The sequence below is a fragment of the Euphorbia lathyris genome, chromosome 6, assembly GCF_963576675.1.
Source record: "Euphorbia lathyris chromosome 6, ddEupLath1.1, whole genome shotgun sequence".
NCBI classification, from domain to species: Eukaryota; Viridiplantae; Streptophyta; class Magnoliopsida; order Malpighiales; family Euphorbiaceae; genus Euphorbia; species Euphorbia lathyris.
Genome location: NC_088915.1, coordinates 22,821,270 through 22,839,464, shown reverse-complemented (window position 1 = coordinate 22,839,464; position 18,195 = coordinate 22,821,270). Strand labels below are relative to the sequence as shown.

Sequence of the window (18,195 nt, the reverse complement as noted above, 5' to 3'; positions counted from 1 at the left end):
TTAATATTCGGATTTACTTTGAATCTGTTCCTTTTTTAGGGGTGGGAGGAAGGACTCTTACATGTTACTTTTTTTAAAAACATCTCTCTCTTTACACACACACAATAGGATATGCATGTGTATGAATCTTTTGACAAGATGCTTTTTTTTCTGTATGTTTACTAGTTTTATGGTTCACTTTATTTGGTGTTACAGTGATATTTCACCGTGAGAGAAATAGCTAGAGAGGTAACCATTTGGCAAGTAATTAAGATCTTCTCAGGCTCAAGTCTCAGGGATTGGAACTATAAGAGGTACTTCTTCTAGAGGGGTACAATACACCATGTCTTTTATGAGCTAAGAAACATAAGAGTTAGGAAGGAAAGAGTGAGCCCCCCGATCGCTTTGCTGCACTAGAATATGCACAAACCAAAGGGGTAAATTGCATTAATGGTCACTGAAATTTGAAAATTGTTTTAAAAAGGTCTTTCAACTCCATTTTCTTTCAATAATGTTATTGAACTTTCATTTTAATTTCGGTAGTCATTCCAGCCATTTTCAGACAGAAACAATCACCAAAATATTGACATAACAACCACTTTGCAAATGACTAACTTTTAAATACGACATCTGGATGACAGCAAAAAAAAAGTTTACATTTTTTATTTACATAACCAAATTGCTTGAAACTATCACGTAACAACTATGTCATATGTAAAAGTAAATCATTTTTAACGTGGTTGTATGTCACTATTCCGATGATTTTTTCTGAATTGCTAGAATAATTTTGTTGAAACAAAAAAGAAAGTTCCACGATTTTATTAAAAGAAAATAAAGTTAAGTGGCATTTTTTGTTTCTTTTTAATAAATCCAAACTTCATTTACCATTGGTACAATAAACCCCAAATTAAAGCAAAGAGGGGGAGCTTCCCTGGGGCCATTCCATATATAAAGAAACAGTATTACTAATATATTTTATTGGTCTCTCTCACTCACTCATTCTCACTCACATACAAACAGAGTTTTTCTTCCACTCTTCTACTTTTAAATAGGGCTGCTATATTCTTACCCGCCAAGTTAAGCCTTAAGACCCACTATAATACTTGCCTTGTGTTGCTTTGTTTCTTCCTCTTCCCTTCTTATTTTTGGCCTACCTTTGGAGTTCTCTTTCAAAACCAACATGGTTTTTGTCTTTTCTTTATTGCTCTGCATTCTGAATGGCCAGAAGTTGTCCTCTGTTGAAAAGTAACGGAGCAAAGAGGGGGCAAAAACATGGGGAGAGGGGGCAGCAGGGTTTTGAGGGCTCTATTTGGAGCATTCTTATTTGTTGGGGCTATTTGGTTCTTATCTGTTGAAATTTCAGCTCACCATGCAACAACAATGACAGCAAGAACTAGAGTTGTGTCAAAAGGAAAATATGAGCATTGGGAAGTAATTGGAAGAGGAAGAAGGCATCATAATCATCACCACTCGGATCTCAATTTTGTGATCAAGAGAAGAGTGCCCAATGGACCTGATCCCATTCACAACAGGTATACATATTTGTAAAAAAAAAAAAAGTATTATGTTGCTGAAAATTGACTGTATTTCATGCTAGTTTCTTGTGAATTGCTTAAAAAACATTTTCAATTTGTTTTATCTTTTGATGAGTGGTTCACAGGACTGTTACATGCATTAGAAGGAATAGATATATTTTGTGCAGTGAAGATGTAATTGTTAAAAAAGAATGATAAACTTGAAAGGTGATGATATTGCTTGTCTTTAGAAAAAGCTTCTTTAAATATCAATCTTTCTCTTATTTTGATGAGGAACATGTACAAAAGACATTGGGGAAAGAAAGAACACCACTTTATATGTTTAGGTCCTTTCTTCATTATATAAACTTCAATAATCTTGCCACCTTTTGCCTCTAATACCACAAAATTATTATTTTTTATTAGAAACTCTTAACATTTTACAATATGATAAATTGCCACAAAATTTGTAACATCACGGCATCAAAACTCAAACATACATTCCCATTGTTGAAGTAAGATAAGATGTGAATTTATGTTTATATTTCCAATTTATTCAGGAGAGCATCCCAGGCAAGGCGACCACCAGGCAGGACCTGAATTCGTCAAGTTAATCAGAAATGTGTTGAATTTTGATGCTCTACATTAGCCAGGTATTAATTCTTAGCAGAAACCATCTTCTGCTAAAATGGAAATGGTTATTATTAGATTTGTATTAAGTTTTTGAGTGATTATTCTGTATAAATTTTTGGATTTCATCCCCGTCTATGTATCTATCCATCTGATATCTATCATTAGTCTGGTTTTGGAAGGATCAAACTCTGAAAAAAAAAAAAGAAAGAAGTTTGTGAAAGATTGAAGAGTAAATGAGTTGGTCTAAAAGACAAGAGTAGAGAGAGGAAGATGATGATTGATGGATATTGGATGGATAGGAGAGTAAAAGAAGATAAGAAAATGGGAACAGAGTCCAAGAAAGTTTCTAGTCTTCGTACGTGATTTTTGATTTGATTTGATTTGATTAATAGAGCTTGTAAATCTGAAATTATGCTGTTAAAACCATCGATTCTTGTTGGATTTTGCTTTTATGTTCCCCACTTACCAAGTATAATTCACCATTGGCAAAATATACCTTAATGAATGTTATAATATTAATCTTAATGAAAAGAAGATAATTATTGGTAATAATCGAAATTAGTGTGGAGAAAAGATAGTAATTGAAAAGATGTTAATGGTAGTCCAAAGTGAAAACAAAGCAAGGAGGTAATCCCTGTTTACTGCTTTTCCTTTCACTTTGTTTTCCATCTTTTCTGGTGTGATTTTGAATGTTTCGAAAAAGGAAAGTGAAAATTATATCTTTTTTTTCTTTAGATTCCTGTCTTGACTCGTGCAGTTCTTTTGATTCAATTCAATGTTTTAAGTGGAAAAAAATATTAATCTTTTCCAACTTGAAAAGAAAAGCACAATTAAATTTTTGAATCCTTTAACCCCCTCAATCACTTCCTTTTGATGCACTTATACTATTTTTTTATTTGATTATCCGGTTCAAAATTAGTCTCACACTTTTTAGATGATTTTTTTCTCAATTAATTTTTCTTAGGCACAATAGAATTTGAAAGATTTTCAAAGTTGAAAGATTTTTCTGAGATTAATTCCGAGTTCTTCGCGCCATCACGCGAGGTAGAGCAGTTTGGTAGCTCGCAAGGCTCATAACCTAGTTCTTTTCTCTCAAACCTTCCATACAACGGTGAAAATAAAAAGTGAAGAAGAAAGCAAAATCAAAACTTACTGTTTCAAATTCCGAAGAAATTTGCAAAGGTAGACAATGAGTGCAGAAAAGTTTTTTGAAGCTTATTCTCCTTCTTTTATAGACTTTTGAGGGAAGATGATGAGATGACGCAATTAATAATAGATTTTTAATCATTACACTATTTCGGAGAAGTTTAGAAGTCGGAAACGATGATAATTAATGGCATTAATTGACGAGAAACAACTCGTTTAAATGACATGTCAGAAATCAGAGTGTTAGCTGTCAAAATAGTAAAAATGACATTACGACACGATTTCATGTGGCCTATCAGTAATTAATATCATTATCTCACGCTTTCCCTTACTTCTCTCATTACACAAAAAGCCATGCGAGAAAATGTCACCAAAAAAATCCTTTAAAAATAGATAGAGATTTTCAAATAGTTCTACTTAAGGCTAAGTTAGGCTTAACAAAAGATGAAGTTCATTTAAAATCGAAGATAACTTCGGTCAGCACCAAAAGTTCACTCATCCGTCACAACGGAGCCCTAAAGCAATTCAGAATGGAGAGCTTGAATGAGGGACATTTGATATCACATAATTTATCATAATATGTGTGGACCAATGAGACGTCTCCTCCTTAATAGTAACCCCTATGGGTGGCAACAAGGAGAGGATTATCTAAAAACCACAGGTATTCGAATCGACGGGGACAGTGAATAAGAGAAAATAAATGGGGATGGGGATGGGGCACAATTTTTCTCGAAACCTAAATGGAAATGAGGATGAGGATTTCTATATCGTATCAAGCTCTGTTGATATCCCCGAATAAATTTCTTAATTTTAAAATAAAAAAGTTGGATATATACATTTTACAATAAAAAAAACTTAGATTATTAATAAAAAAAAGTATAGAATATTATAGACCACGACTTTATTCTTTCGAATATTATAGAATAATACCTCGATATTGATTTAGTAGACAGATGTTCAACAAAAAAAGTTAATAAATCATGAGTAATATTGAAATTGATGTAATTCGTAGAATAAAAACATCTGTCAGCAATTACTTTCATAAAATTATTCCACAAACATTTCCTTCATTTTTGTCTAAAAACGATGGCACACTAGAAGTTGAACTTTGTACATTTCCCTTTGAGTAAACTTAAGGCACTACAGCGCTCTCAATATATATAAATTAAATGTATTTTTAATTAATATTATTATTTTATTGGGTATGTGGATTTCACGTCACTTATGGGGATCCACATGGGAATAAGATGTGGATTAAAAAAAATCTTCGAATCATTTAATGAGACTTCTCTGAAACCGTCCCCGTAAACAGTTGGGACGGAGTGGGAAATGCATCCTCACCCCCGTCTCGCACCGTTGCCACCCCTAGTAACCACCGAAGCCACATAGACCAGTTAAATGAGACCTTAAGATCATGTACATTCCTATCTGTATCCAACGTCGTGATTCGCAGAATCACATGTACTGCCGTTACAACCGTTTCTAATTGACATGAGACTCTCATTATTGACTCACTGCTATATGGACTTCTGCTCTTATTTAAGACACACAACTTGATCAACGGTTCCGAATCTCTCTTAAATATTTTTTCTATCTTATTTCAGATAGTAAATGCTCACACCAAGCTCTCAAATTGTATCGTATCACTAATTATGCAAACTTGATAAAAGTTTAATCAAAATTTTAAAAATAGGACTTACTAGTTTAATAAAAGAAATGCAATGATTAATAAATTATTAGATTTTTATAGTTGTTTCACACTTATTTTAATTTAGGCAAATTTCGTAATTAATTACTTAATTCAGCCTAAATTATATAATTTGATGGGTTTCGAACTGATTGGATAATTTTACTAAGTATTCTGATTTGAATTTGTAATTATTTATTTTCATCAAAATTTATGTAACATTTGAAGTTTTTGGTCGATATGATAATTTACCAAAACTTTTGGTTGAAATGTGAAATTGTCCAATCAAATACACATATATACAACAACAAATTTGGCATGGAAGTTGGATAAAAGTAGTGAAGCTCAACATGGTTAGTGGGTGAAAATAGTTGGGAGCAACCTTACTTTAGAATTAGGGAACATCATTGGTAGTTACAAAACTTTCTTGCTGAAACATAGAACTTCCTTAATAGGCACTTACTTGCATATTATTTACAGTATAAATACAGATTTTTGCAGCGTAAGAAGCGCTCTCAACAACAATCAATAGAAAATAAGACTCAACAGATCAAAGTCTCTACCAATTTCAATTTCTAATTTTCAATCTTTAGTCCTACACTTTCCTTTTCAATTCCTATATTTGTAATCCTTCAATTTCAATTTCAAGTATTCAATCATTTTATTCTCAATTCATTATCTTTCATACTAATTAAGTCTTCTTCTTCTTTTCGGTTTTAATTTCGAACCTTTAAGCTTTTTGTCCTTTAGCTTTATACAATTATTTGATTAGAAGTCAGATTTCACACTTTTTCTAATTTTCTATAAAATTACTAGCATGCTTGCACAATTCAAAAAGACAAAAACAATTTGGCATGTTATGTGGGACTAGAAACGACACCATTAGAAAAAAAAAACACAAATTCAATTATGAATCTGAATTTTCTGTGTCTCAAGATGCAGAAAAAGTGTCATTAATACATGGTAAATTTCTCCAGTCAAGGCAATGGTGCAAAATGCCATGAATTTGACACAAAGAAAATAAGAGGAGGAGCATTTTATAAGCAAGATATCATATTACTTTAAACATGATTTGGATGATGTTGATGGCATTAGCATATGCTTAAAACAATTCAGACTTGTGTTAGAAGAAAATCAACATCTACTCGCTTAATCAACCTCAACAAAGAAAATGTGTTGGTGAAATCATAGCATTTCCTCATTGGAACTCTATCCCGCTCCCGCTCCTTTGTCAAAGAATGAGCCGAACAATGCAAACACAAGCTGCGAGGGAGAAAGTAGTCTTGAGATATCGGTTCAAGTACAAAAACATGAACAAAAATGGCGCATAAAAAATCTCCCCAAGAACAAGCAGAAGGATCCACTAAGAAGAAGCCTAAATATTCATTTGACTCGGGCATCTTAAATGTGAATTACCATTCAAACAGAATTAATCAATCCAAGCTTAAATTTTTGTTAAATCAATTAGGGTAATTACTTTATTAGTCCCTATATTTTAACAAAACACACTGTTTAGTCCCTATATTTTCAAAAACACATGATAAAGTCCCTAACTTTTTTCTCGATGAACTGTTTAGTCCCTAACGTTTTTCTCGGTGAACTGTTTAGTCCCTGCCGTTAGACTCTCGTGAAGATTTTGTTAGTTAATTTGGATTTGCGTTCTTCTTTTCCTTTATTTTCCTTTCCTTTAAACTCTAATGCATCTGAAATCAAATTTGAGTGTTCTTCTTCTTGATTTTCTTCTTAATCGTTCAAATTCGTAAGCATTAGGTATGTTCTTTTTCTTGTTCTCCACACAAATAGCTTCTTCTTCTAAATTGGATTTCCTCTTCTAAAGTTTGAAGGTAAATAGTAAAGGGTAATTTAGTCATTTTCGAAGCCATAAACGGTAAAAAATCTAACAAACAGACGGAAGGACTAAACAGTTCACTGAGAAAAAGGTTAGGGACCTTACCATGTGTTTTTGAAAATACAGGGACTAAACAGTGTGTTTTGTCAAAATATAGAGACTAATAAATTAATTACCCAATCAATTAAGAAGATGATATGTTCAAACATCTTATGTTTCTTTGTCTAATTACATTGTGAGAAGGGAAAATTACACAGAAATTCATCTTTTAAAAACTATTTACAACTATATCAATGCATAATTTTAGATTGGCATTACACTCATTTGGTCTCTAAACTAAAGCTTCAAAATCAATTAGGACCTAAACTATCAAAATCATCAATTAGGTCCCTGAACTAAGCAAATATCATCAATTGAGTCCTTATCATGTCCTAAAATCGGAAAATGTGACTATTTGATATAAACTGTATTAATATCTGCGTTGATTCAAAATGGGTTTGGAAAAGAAGGTATGCAATTGTTCAACCGAATGACTTTCGATGAGGCCTCAATTGAAGATTTTTGTTTAAGATAGGGACTCAATTGATGACTTTTAGCTAATTCAGGGACCTGATTGATGATTTTGATAGTTTAGGGTCCTAATTGACTTTGAAGCCTAAGTTTAGGGACCCAAATGAGTGTTATGCCTTTTAGATTATGTCAAACTAGTAAAATCGGCACTTTTAATATATTTTAAGGATTAGAATTTAGGGTAATTAATTTATTAGTCTCTATATTTTGATAAAACACACTGTTTAGTCCCTGTATTTTAAAAAACACACGGTAAAGTCCCTAAAGTTTTTCTCGTTGAACTGTTTAGTCCCTAGCGTTTTTCTCGGTGAACTATTTTTGGTAATTTACCAAAAGTTCTGGCTAAAATGTATAATTGTCCTATCAAATACACATATATACAACGGCAAATTTGGGTGGAAGTTGGATAAAAGTAGTCTAATGGGTGAAAACAGTTGGGAGCAACCTTGTTTTAGAGTTAGGAAGCATCCTTGGCAGTAGACCTGTTCATAGGTTGGATCGGGCCGGATCTAACTGAGTTTTACCTATAAGTTATAACTACTTTGTCCTCCCAATCCGTACTATATTCGCATTGGGTTCGGACTGGGCTAGACCAGACTAGAAAAACTAATTCTCAAGACCGGCCTGACCCAACCCAACCCATCTATCAAACGTATTTATATTAAAAAACATAAAATTAAATTCTCATTATAAATAATAAAAAGGTAAAATTATGAACTGTAACTAAATAATGGTTTGGAAGAACAAGAAAAAATAGTTTATACATATTTTGTAACCATTTTTCAACAAATTAATACATAGATACTTATAAATGGAAATAATACTCCACGGATAGAGGTACGAATGAAATGGAAATAATTTAAATGCACGGATAGAGGTACGAATGAAATGGAAATAAAAAATTTAAAATTAACATTTTAAATACAAAATAAAATGCAAAATGTAATTAAATTACATATAATTACTTTATAGTTCGTGACGGGCTGGACTAGATTGGGATTTTGAGATAAATTCAAAGCCCAACCCATTTTATGTTCGGGCTTTTGCGAGTTATCATATTTCATGTGTATGGCTAATAAGTCATTAGGGTGGTAGTAGTAGGATAAACAGCGGAGGGTGATAAATCACTATGACCATAATTCATTAAGAATCTCTTGGCAAACTCTACAACAGCTTGTGTCAAAGATCAGGGATTTTGGAATCCGCGATTGAAGCAAAAGCAAGCAATCAATAGCCCTGCCCTTAGATGGAGAAAGAAATGCTAGTCTAACTCTCTCTTACGTAAATAGAGAAGTTCCCACTAGAAGTTTACCGACCTGATATAATAGACATATTCCCAAGGCGCTACTGGACGCAGTCTTCGCTTCCTTTCATTATAGGTTTGGCTATCAAGAACAGAGATAACGTACGATGGAATAACACATGTTGCGTGATTCCATTTTTATTTCTACATGTTTGCACGGGGAAGACCAATCAAATATCAATAGACGAGCCTAACTACTACTCACTTAGCTGAGTCAAGCCTACATTATATTAGAAGGGCCTCACCACTTGGTAGTTAAGTCCTTTTGTGCTTTCGCTACTTATTAACTATGGGTCGGGCCAAATACTAAATATGCATGTCGAGGTCTAACTTATTAAAGACGGACTGGATGGACCGATGGGCTCATGAACAGGTCTATTTGGCAGTTACAGAACTTTTTTTGCTGTAACGTGGAACTTCCTTACTAGGTAGTTACTTGCATATTATTTACAACATAAATACAAATTTTTTGCAGTAGAAGAAGCGCTTACAAATCAAAATCTATGCCAATTTCAATTTCTAATTTTCAATCCTTAGTTCCATACTTTCCTTTTCAATTCCAAATTCTCCAAATCCAATTCCTATATTTGTAATCCTTCAATTTCAAGTATTCAAGCATTTTATTCTCAATTTGATATCTTTCATACTAATTAAGCCATTCTTCTTCTTTACGGTTTTAATTTCGAACCTTTAAGTTTTTCTTCCTTTAGCTTTACACAATTATTTGATTAGAAGTTGGATTTCAGATTTCACACTTTTGTAATTTTCTACAAAATTATTGGCACGCTCATAAAATTCGAAAAGACAAAAACAATAGCACAAGAATAGTTTCTCATATTAAAGCACTATTTAGCTTTTAGTCGATTTAAAATATTGTTTTTTAACCTTTTGATCTATTATTTAATAACATTTGATCCATGACCATCTAAAATACTAATCTTTACATCATAACCTATTATTTATTACAATTTTTCTGTGACCAATCCAAAATAAATTGGTTGAGATTTTATCAATTTAGATAGATCATACAAACCTAATTAAATAATAGGTAAAGGGTGGAAAATTTAGATAAGTCACTAAGCAAATGTTACCTAGATAGGAGTGAAAACCAAACAATATATTCGAATTTATGGATGGATGGATTAAAAATTTGATAAAAAATAAATTCAGCGGTTATATATATAATATTAATATATAAAAATTCAGAAATTAACATTTTATTTAGTGTATTATTATTTTTGTCTAAATTATTATTCCATATTATTATGTTGACAGAAAAATAAAATAATATATGTTTACTATATTATCCATATTTAATATTTAAGTTACATATTGATTTTTGTTCAAAAAAAAAGTTATATATTAAGTCGAGGGATAAGATGAGCTTTTTTATTATATTAAATTTGTAGGAGCTCGCATCTCTTTATACCATTCCTTTTTTGGTTCAAGATTCGAGAGATAAAAACTTTTATCTCTCATTTATCTCTATATCATATCTCTAAAACACACATAAGATAAATGAGCTTTGCATTATTTATCTATATCTCACCTCATTGATCCCTCGTACCAAAAGTCTCGTAAGAACATCTCTAATGGGTTTTTTAGGGTCCATTTTGAAACTTTTATTTTTGAAAAAACACTCTCCAGCGACTAGAAGGGTTGGTTTAGACATTGTCCAAATAAGAAGACTCTCCATAAATGGAGTGTTTTGCTTTGCAAAAGCAATACATAATTTAAGGACAGAATTGGAAGGGGGGAGGGAGGCGCAAACATGGCAAAAAAAATGATTGGAGAGTGAAGATAAAAACAGATGACAAGAATATTGAATATAAGTGAGATTTTTTGTATCGAAAATGTTTTTAATTAAAAAATAATTTTTTTTATTTGGTGATGTGATGGTTGGAGGGTTAAAACCCTCTAACCATTAAAGTTGCTTTAACAAATACCAGTGGTGTTCACTTTTAATCCGTCATTATTTATGTTTATTAAATTTATGTTTTTTAAACGTGAAATTCGAATAATCAAATTCTTTTTTTTTTCTTTTTATAGTTATCTATATGGGTGCGTGGTTTTATTCCTTATATATATATATATATAAGGACATGAAACATCTTTGTCCACTTGGCTATATTGAAGGGTATGAAAAACAGAAAACTACTCTTATTGTTTAGGCCATAATTAAATAAAGTTTTTTTTAGTAATTATTATTGTAATGTTTTCTACAAATTTTACCAAATTCATTTCAGAAGTTGTATCATAAAGTTAATTCCCATTTCAGAACATTCATAGCATATATCATATTTATATTTACGAAAACTCCATATATGGATATACAAACTTATTAAGTAAATAACTACTTCTGAGCCTTAAACTACATTAATTCTTGATTTAATTATATTCCAAGCTTCATTCATGTTTCTAAACTAAGTACAGACATAGCATATCAGTGGATATTGTTCACATTTTAAGATTAAAGAGCATGAGAGAAACATATATGTTTATTTTATAAATACATCCCTATCTAAATATATAGAATATATGAGAAAAGTAAACTGAAATGGAGATCATACAGACACTTTTTACATCAAAGTAACGTGTCCTAACTTACCGTAAACAACGTAAATTCAACATGACAAAAGAGTAAGCTGCTTCCTTGTTTTGCTCCAAAAGCTAGAAATTTTTATTCATTGTCTTGCTTTATGAAAATCAACGGAAATTCCGAGCAAGGCGAGGAAATTCATGGCTAAAGTTGGAGATCTTAGTACTTGGGCAAATTTTTAGCATGTATTACATTTTTGTATATTCCGCCGCTTCTCTAGCCATTAAAGGCCAATAGAATCCATGTAGTTATGCTTTCCTCGCTAGAGCTTCGCCCCTTTCATGTGCACCGCAATCTCCCTCATGGATCTCCCTAGGGACGTATTGTGCCTCTTTGAAGCAGATACATTTCTGCCAAGGATGTGAATATGACATGTGATGTAGGTTTTCGCCTATGGCCAAATACCTTCATGCGTTTCAATCCTTTCATTCTTGTCTGTTGGAAACTCTCCTATTGTGGCATATTTCCATATTGAGTAGAGCCACTCTGTCGTTTGTCCATGAACATAATTTTCTCTACATTTGTGTAAGGTTTTGCTTTTTGCTCTATCAAACATGTACAATTTGAGGGCCGTCTGGGAAAGATTGTTGAAAAATGAGAGACTTAATTGAAAAGAAACTTATTTTATTATTAGTTAACTTTAATACAACTAATTATACAACTTGACACATGCATACAAAAATTGTTATTATAGCACTCACTTTTTATTTAATTTGCTGCTCTCTCTCTCCTTTTCTTTACTCACCACACTAATACAAAGAACCTATCTCACTTATTTATACTTCAAATATATCAATTACAATATTAGCCACAACATATGTTGGTGAAAACCAGCCACACAATATGGCATTAGAAAATTCTTTCAAATTCTAGACAACACTAATTTTTTAATAGCTTGTACTTGCTAGCCATTCGAATTTGTTTTTCTAAAAACTTCTTTTATGACCTTTCTCTACTCATTGCTTGAAGATGCTTATTCATACGTCGCAGACTCCTTAAGTGATTCTTTAATCGATGTCGTATTAGCGTAAATAGGATTTGGTTTACATTGGCTTGTTGACCTTCGCACTTGTGATTGATGCTCCTCGTTGATGCTTATGGCAAGATTAGGTTTTTCGTCCCGTTGGGATCGCAACACTGCTCTTTGTTGGTCTCCCTTGACCTACGTTGCCTTGATGTATGATTACAATATCTCTTTGTTTTTCGTTGTTGGTTCCTTAACCAATATTGGCAAACCGTTCCTAGTTTAACCAATTCTCTCAAGCTATTGACTAGAGCTTCCAACAGCATCATCTCTTTGATGCTTACCCTTGCGACAAATTTTGATTGCTTATAAACACCTTGCTTACCTTTTCTCGACGTAACATTTCCATCTTTAGCCATGTCCTTCTTGTTCTTTTCTTTCCTCTGTGGTTCATGCACATTGGGCATCTCCATTAGCCTATGATTCACCATCTCCTTGGGCGACAACCATTTTGGTGAACCTGTTGGCTAAGTCGTCATCATCTTCCCTTTTCATAACATCGTCTCGTACAATAATGATTGGTTATGCCCGACTTTCCTCCTTAGTGGCAACATCTTAGTCATTGCTTGTTGTTTATGCTACACCTCTTTCTTAAGTAGTGGCACCTCGCATGAATCTGGTGACTCCTTTCGGGCATCTCTCCTTTTCCTTTCTTCATTGGAACACCCCTCGAGTGGTTCCTCATGACAACCTAGATCTTTAATGATCCGTATAGAATTGATGGGCTGAATGGAATCTAGTTGCCTCACTGGTTCCTCTTCCTCTTGTTGCCCAGTAGAAAACGCTTGCTCTTTCTTTCCATCTGTTATGGACGATCTGACATATCATCGGTTCTACCATGGCACTTGAAGCTTGGAAATCCCATTATTCTTTGCTTTCTTCTTGAGTCTGTGTGGATGTAACGATGTTGCCTTCTACTTTCTTGTACCAGCAATCTCATGCATAATGACCTCTTTTACCACAAACATAACACTGATTGTTCTTATGTCATTGTCTTCTTCATTATGGTTGTGATTGTGGTGAACTCCCCCTTGTTCCAACTCCTTCTTTGTGAACTTTTATGCCATGTCTTCTTTAGATCATCCTTCGAATCTCAATCTCGCAGTTTTTGGATCATTTATCTCTTTATTACTAAAAAAGAACTTTATCTTCATCATTTATTGAGGCTTTGGACATTTGTTTATCTAGAGTCTCTTGATTAGCTAGAATGTTTTCTAGTTCATTTAAATTTGGCTCTTTAGCCAATCCACGGGTTGTCGTGACAAGTGCATTAAACTCAAGATGCAATCCATGAACTATGATTCTTCTCATTCTTGTTTCAGTGATTTTATTTTTAGGATCCAATTTTGAAATTTCTTTACATAAAGTTTTAACTTTAGTAAAATATTCACTCACTGTCATATCTTGTTGCGAGACCAACAGTAACTCGTTCTTGAGTTATTGGAGCTCGACATCATTTTTCTTTGCAAATAATTCCGCTAGAGTGTCTCATGCTTCCTTTGGGGTTTAGCATCCTTGATGCGTTGTAGCAAATCGACCTCTACCGAGATTGATAAATCATACACAGCTTTACCACACTTAACCTTCCACCTTTTAAGGTCATTTTGTTCCGTTGGAGGCGTTGTTTTATTTCACCCAACAGTCTCCTATAAATTTTGGCCGAGCAGATAAAATTTCATATAAGTACTCCAAGTACTATAATTATTGTTATTGAGTTCTTCCAGAGTGCTTATCGAGATAGACATATCAGCCATGATGACTTGGTTATCTCCTTCAATCAACCAAGTATGTTTGGTCCTAGATTAATAATTTTCACAGTCCCGGACTGTGCGCTAATAATATCTCGAACCACCACGATCCCGAATCGTAAACTTTCAAAGCACTTGACTCTCGGTCCCTGACCACCCGATCAAATACCACTTGTTGAAAAATGAGAGACTTAATTGAACAAAAATTTATTTTATTATTAGTTAACTTTAATACAACTAATTATACAACTAGACACATGAATACAAAAATTGTTATTATGACACTCACTTTTTTATTTAATTTGCTACTCTTTTTTTTTTACTCACCACACTAATGCAAGGAACCTAATTCACCTATTTATACTATAAATATGTCGGTTACCAATTATAATATTAGCCATAAAATATGTTGGTGAAAATCAGCCACACAATGTATAGATATTATTATGGCATTAGACAATTCTATTAAAATCCGTGTTGCATATTTCTCAATAAATATGTCATTTTTGCTAATGAATTAACTTTCTCGTTCTATTCCCGAGGGATCCTCTATAATTCTACTTTGTGGCTTCGGCTAAATAGGTCTCTCACCATCTGAAAGTAGGATTTCATGGATGGCTTTGGAAATAATGCCTTAGCTTTTGAGTCGTGATGACTACGACGAAAGCTAACTTCTCTAACTTGAGGTAGCGTGTTTCTGCGTCTCGGAGTACTCTACTTACATAGTAGACCATGAACTATTCTCACCCTTCTTCCCATACCAGAACGGTCCTTACGACTTCATCTGCCACATTGATATAGAGATAAAGTGTCTCTCTTGCTTCATGTCTACTTATTAGGGGTGGTGTGATTAGTTTTTCAGATCTTCGAATGACTTCTGGCACTCGTCTGTCCATTGGAAGTCTTTTATTTCTTTCGGGCTTTTATAAAACAACAAACATCTTTTGGCGGATCAGGAAATAAACCTTCATAGAGCATTTATCTTCTCATTCAACTTACACGTTGTTCAACTTTGAGGTGGCTCCATTTTGATTATTGCTTGGATTTTGTCAAGATTAGCTTCGTTTCCCCTTTGGAAGATCATGAACCCTAAGAATTTCCTGGAGTCCACCCCGAAGGTGCACTTCTCTGGATTGAGCTTCAGATTATAAGACTTTAAGTTGGAGAATACCAACTAAAGGTCTTTAGAATGTTGTTCTATCATGCAACTCTTTATGATCATATCATTAATGTATACGTCTACCTTATCCCCAATTAGATATTTGAATATTTCGTTCACTAGCTGCTAATATGTTACTCCTACATTTTTTAGGCCGGAGAGCATTACATTGTAGCAGTACGTACCTTCGTGGGTGATGAAGCTAGTTGCTTTTTTATCTTTTGGGTTTATGGGTATTTGGTGATAGCCTTGGGCTACATCATACATGGAATAGACTACATATCTAGTTGTGGAATCAATGAACATATCAATGCACGTTAAAGGATGTGAATCCTTCGGGCATGCTTTGTTTATGTTCAAGGATCCCATGTATGTCTAGTGAGCTACCAACTAATTTCTTTGCGCCATGGCCATGCCTTTCTCAGTTGGAATTTTCCAAGCTAGGTGTTGAATGGCAAGGCCCTTGCCGAGCTAGACATGAGTGGTCTTCTTGCAATGGAATTATAAGGAAGGTGGTGTCTACCATAAGGAATTCAACTGTGCGTCTCCATTTGGGCATGGAGTCTCCAATCTCGACTTCCAAGTGAACACTACCTAGGAAAGGTACGGTTGTAGATTTCAAGCCTTGCCAGAAAGACCCGAGAGGATGAAATGAATGACAATGGTGATGTTATTGAATCGAATTCGATGTGGGAATCAAACAACTCGGCAGGATCGGAGTTCGGAGTTAAGTAGAGTCGCCACCCAGTTTAAACGAAAAAAAGTAACCGGATGCTTTCGGGAGACCGGTTAGGTTAGGTAAATTGGGTATGTTATGGGAAGGCTAGTACCTTTCCGGAGAAAAGTGGCTAGACACCACATTACCGCCCGGTGAACCACCGGGCCTCCTACTTAGCATTGCTATATACTTCTGACATAATCACACATTCCTTTAAGTTTCAATTTCATTGAAAACCTTTTCTTTCTCGTTTTGAAAAAATTGTTTTAGCATCTTAGTTAAAGTCATTTAAGTTCAATCAATCACCCATTATTTACATTAATTCGACATGTGCGAAAAGATAAATGCGGTAAAGTAAATTACAACAATTGCAATATATATTTACATCAAAGTAAAACAATCCTAGATATATACTAAGGTAATCGAATATACAACATGAATATAATATACATATATACTATATAATAAATATATACTAATTATATATATATATATATATATATATATATATATATGGTATATACTTAAAATAGGTACAAATAACTCCAAAATCATTTTTATACTTATGCGTATATGCTAATTATCATAGAAAAATCCATCAAACTATGTATATTACATATTTATATACAAATTAAATCATTTAACTATTTTACAATATCAATATAATTATATGTATAAAATGTCCATTTAAAAGCTATTTTGGTTAAGAACAGTTCGAAAATAATTAATAACTATTTGAAAATCACCATTTATTATTTGAAAAATAATTATTTTCAAAAAAAATTAATTATAACTATTATACTTATATTATATTTGAAACCAAAAATACATTTTAAATATATGTACACATATATTAAAACAAAAAAAAAAATACTAATTGTCCATATTTCTCATTAAAATCCAAAATTAATGTTTTATATACATATACTTTATACTTTTAAAAACAAAACTAACATTTTAGATAAATACATTATGCATATAAAATTAATTAAAACTTATATTTCATAATTAGGTATGCGAACACAGTGATCCTGGTCTTCGGAGAGGTGCTCTGGATTACCGATGGCTCGTCCCTGCGCCGGGAAGGGTCCCTGCGGACACTCCTGTTGAAACACCTTTCCACATAATTTTGATTTGACAAAATTGTTTAAGTATAAATTATAACACATATTCTAAACACACTAAGTTTAAATGCTTTGATTTGTTCTACTAATGTGTTTGTTCAATGTTGAGTATAAATGTTATAAGTCATAAGGATTGGAAGGCCCAAGCCCAATACGAAAGCCAAGGCCCAAGTCAAACAACTCAGTACACTCGGCCCGCGTATGTCAAGACGCTGCCGTTTTTGTTCAAAACGCAGCTCAGCAATCGGAAGGATCTAGAAGACCTTCGGGAACAACTTCAAGATGAAGCTGCTGAGTAGTCTCGACAAAGCGTACAAGACAGCAGCTGGCAAAGGAAAACTTCCAGACAAAGTGTTTCCTCTTTTGGCAAAGTTCAGACGACACAGTATGCTGTCCAGTTGACTTTACCATAAAAGGAGAGACCATCTGCTGTGCTGACCGAGGACAGAAGATACACGATTGTGATTGGCCGAGAGCTCTGTGCACGTCAGGATGACAACGACACATAGCCGTTTCCCTCCAACGGTTATTTCGAAATTCGAAATGACCGAATGACCAGACGTCTCTATAAATAGTGCCATCACAAGCTTCACAAAATACAGAACTTGATCAAGCCATTACGCTGACCAAATCTCTACAAGTTCTGCAAGCAAGAAGCAAAGCAAAATTCTTACACTACATTTTCATATCTGTGTAAAAGTCTAGAGTGATTGTAAATCGTCTAAAGTGTCTTAGCACATCTTTGTATTAGGACAAAAACACTTATCATTTCTAGAGATAGAAATGAGAGACTGAGTACTCGGTTTTAAGTACTCAGCGGAGAGATTAGGATTGAGTAGAAGTATAGAGGAAGGTACTCTTGTCATACTCAATTGCTGATATTGTAAAAGGTTTGAGGCTCTACCTTTAAAGAACTCAGTAGAGGATTCGAAATCTCGGAAGTGTTCCGGGGACAGGACGTAGGCTTAGAAGAAGCCGAACCTGGATAAATCTGCTGAGTGAAGTATTTCTAAACCTTAACTCCTAATTTATATTGCTTGCTTTAAATAATCAAAACTGACCAAGTAAAGAGGTCAAGTTGAGTTGTGCGCGTTGAACGTCTGAGTTCAGGAATAGACTCCAAGTGCTATCTCCTGACTCAA

General features: G+C 33.5%; 1 protein-coding gene across 1 annotated transcript; it reads left to right on the top strand.

Annotated features, from left to right (window-relative positions):
• The first annotated feature begins 687 nt into the window (after positions 1-687).
• Positions 688-2,549, top strand: LOC136233399 (CLAVATA3/ESR (CLE)-related protein 25). Its single transcript, XM_066023036.1, has 2 exons — positions 688-1,511; positions 2,054-2,549. Exons 1-2 carry the CDS (start codon positions 1,252-1,254, stop codon positions 2,091-2,093), a joined length of 300 nt encoding a protein of 99 aa, XP_065879108.1. The 5' UTR covers positions 688-1,251; the 3' UTR covers positions 2,094-2,549.
• The last annotated feature ends 15,646 nt before the right edge of the window (positions 2,550-18,195 follow it).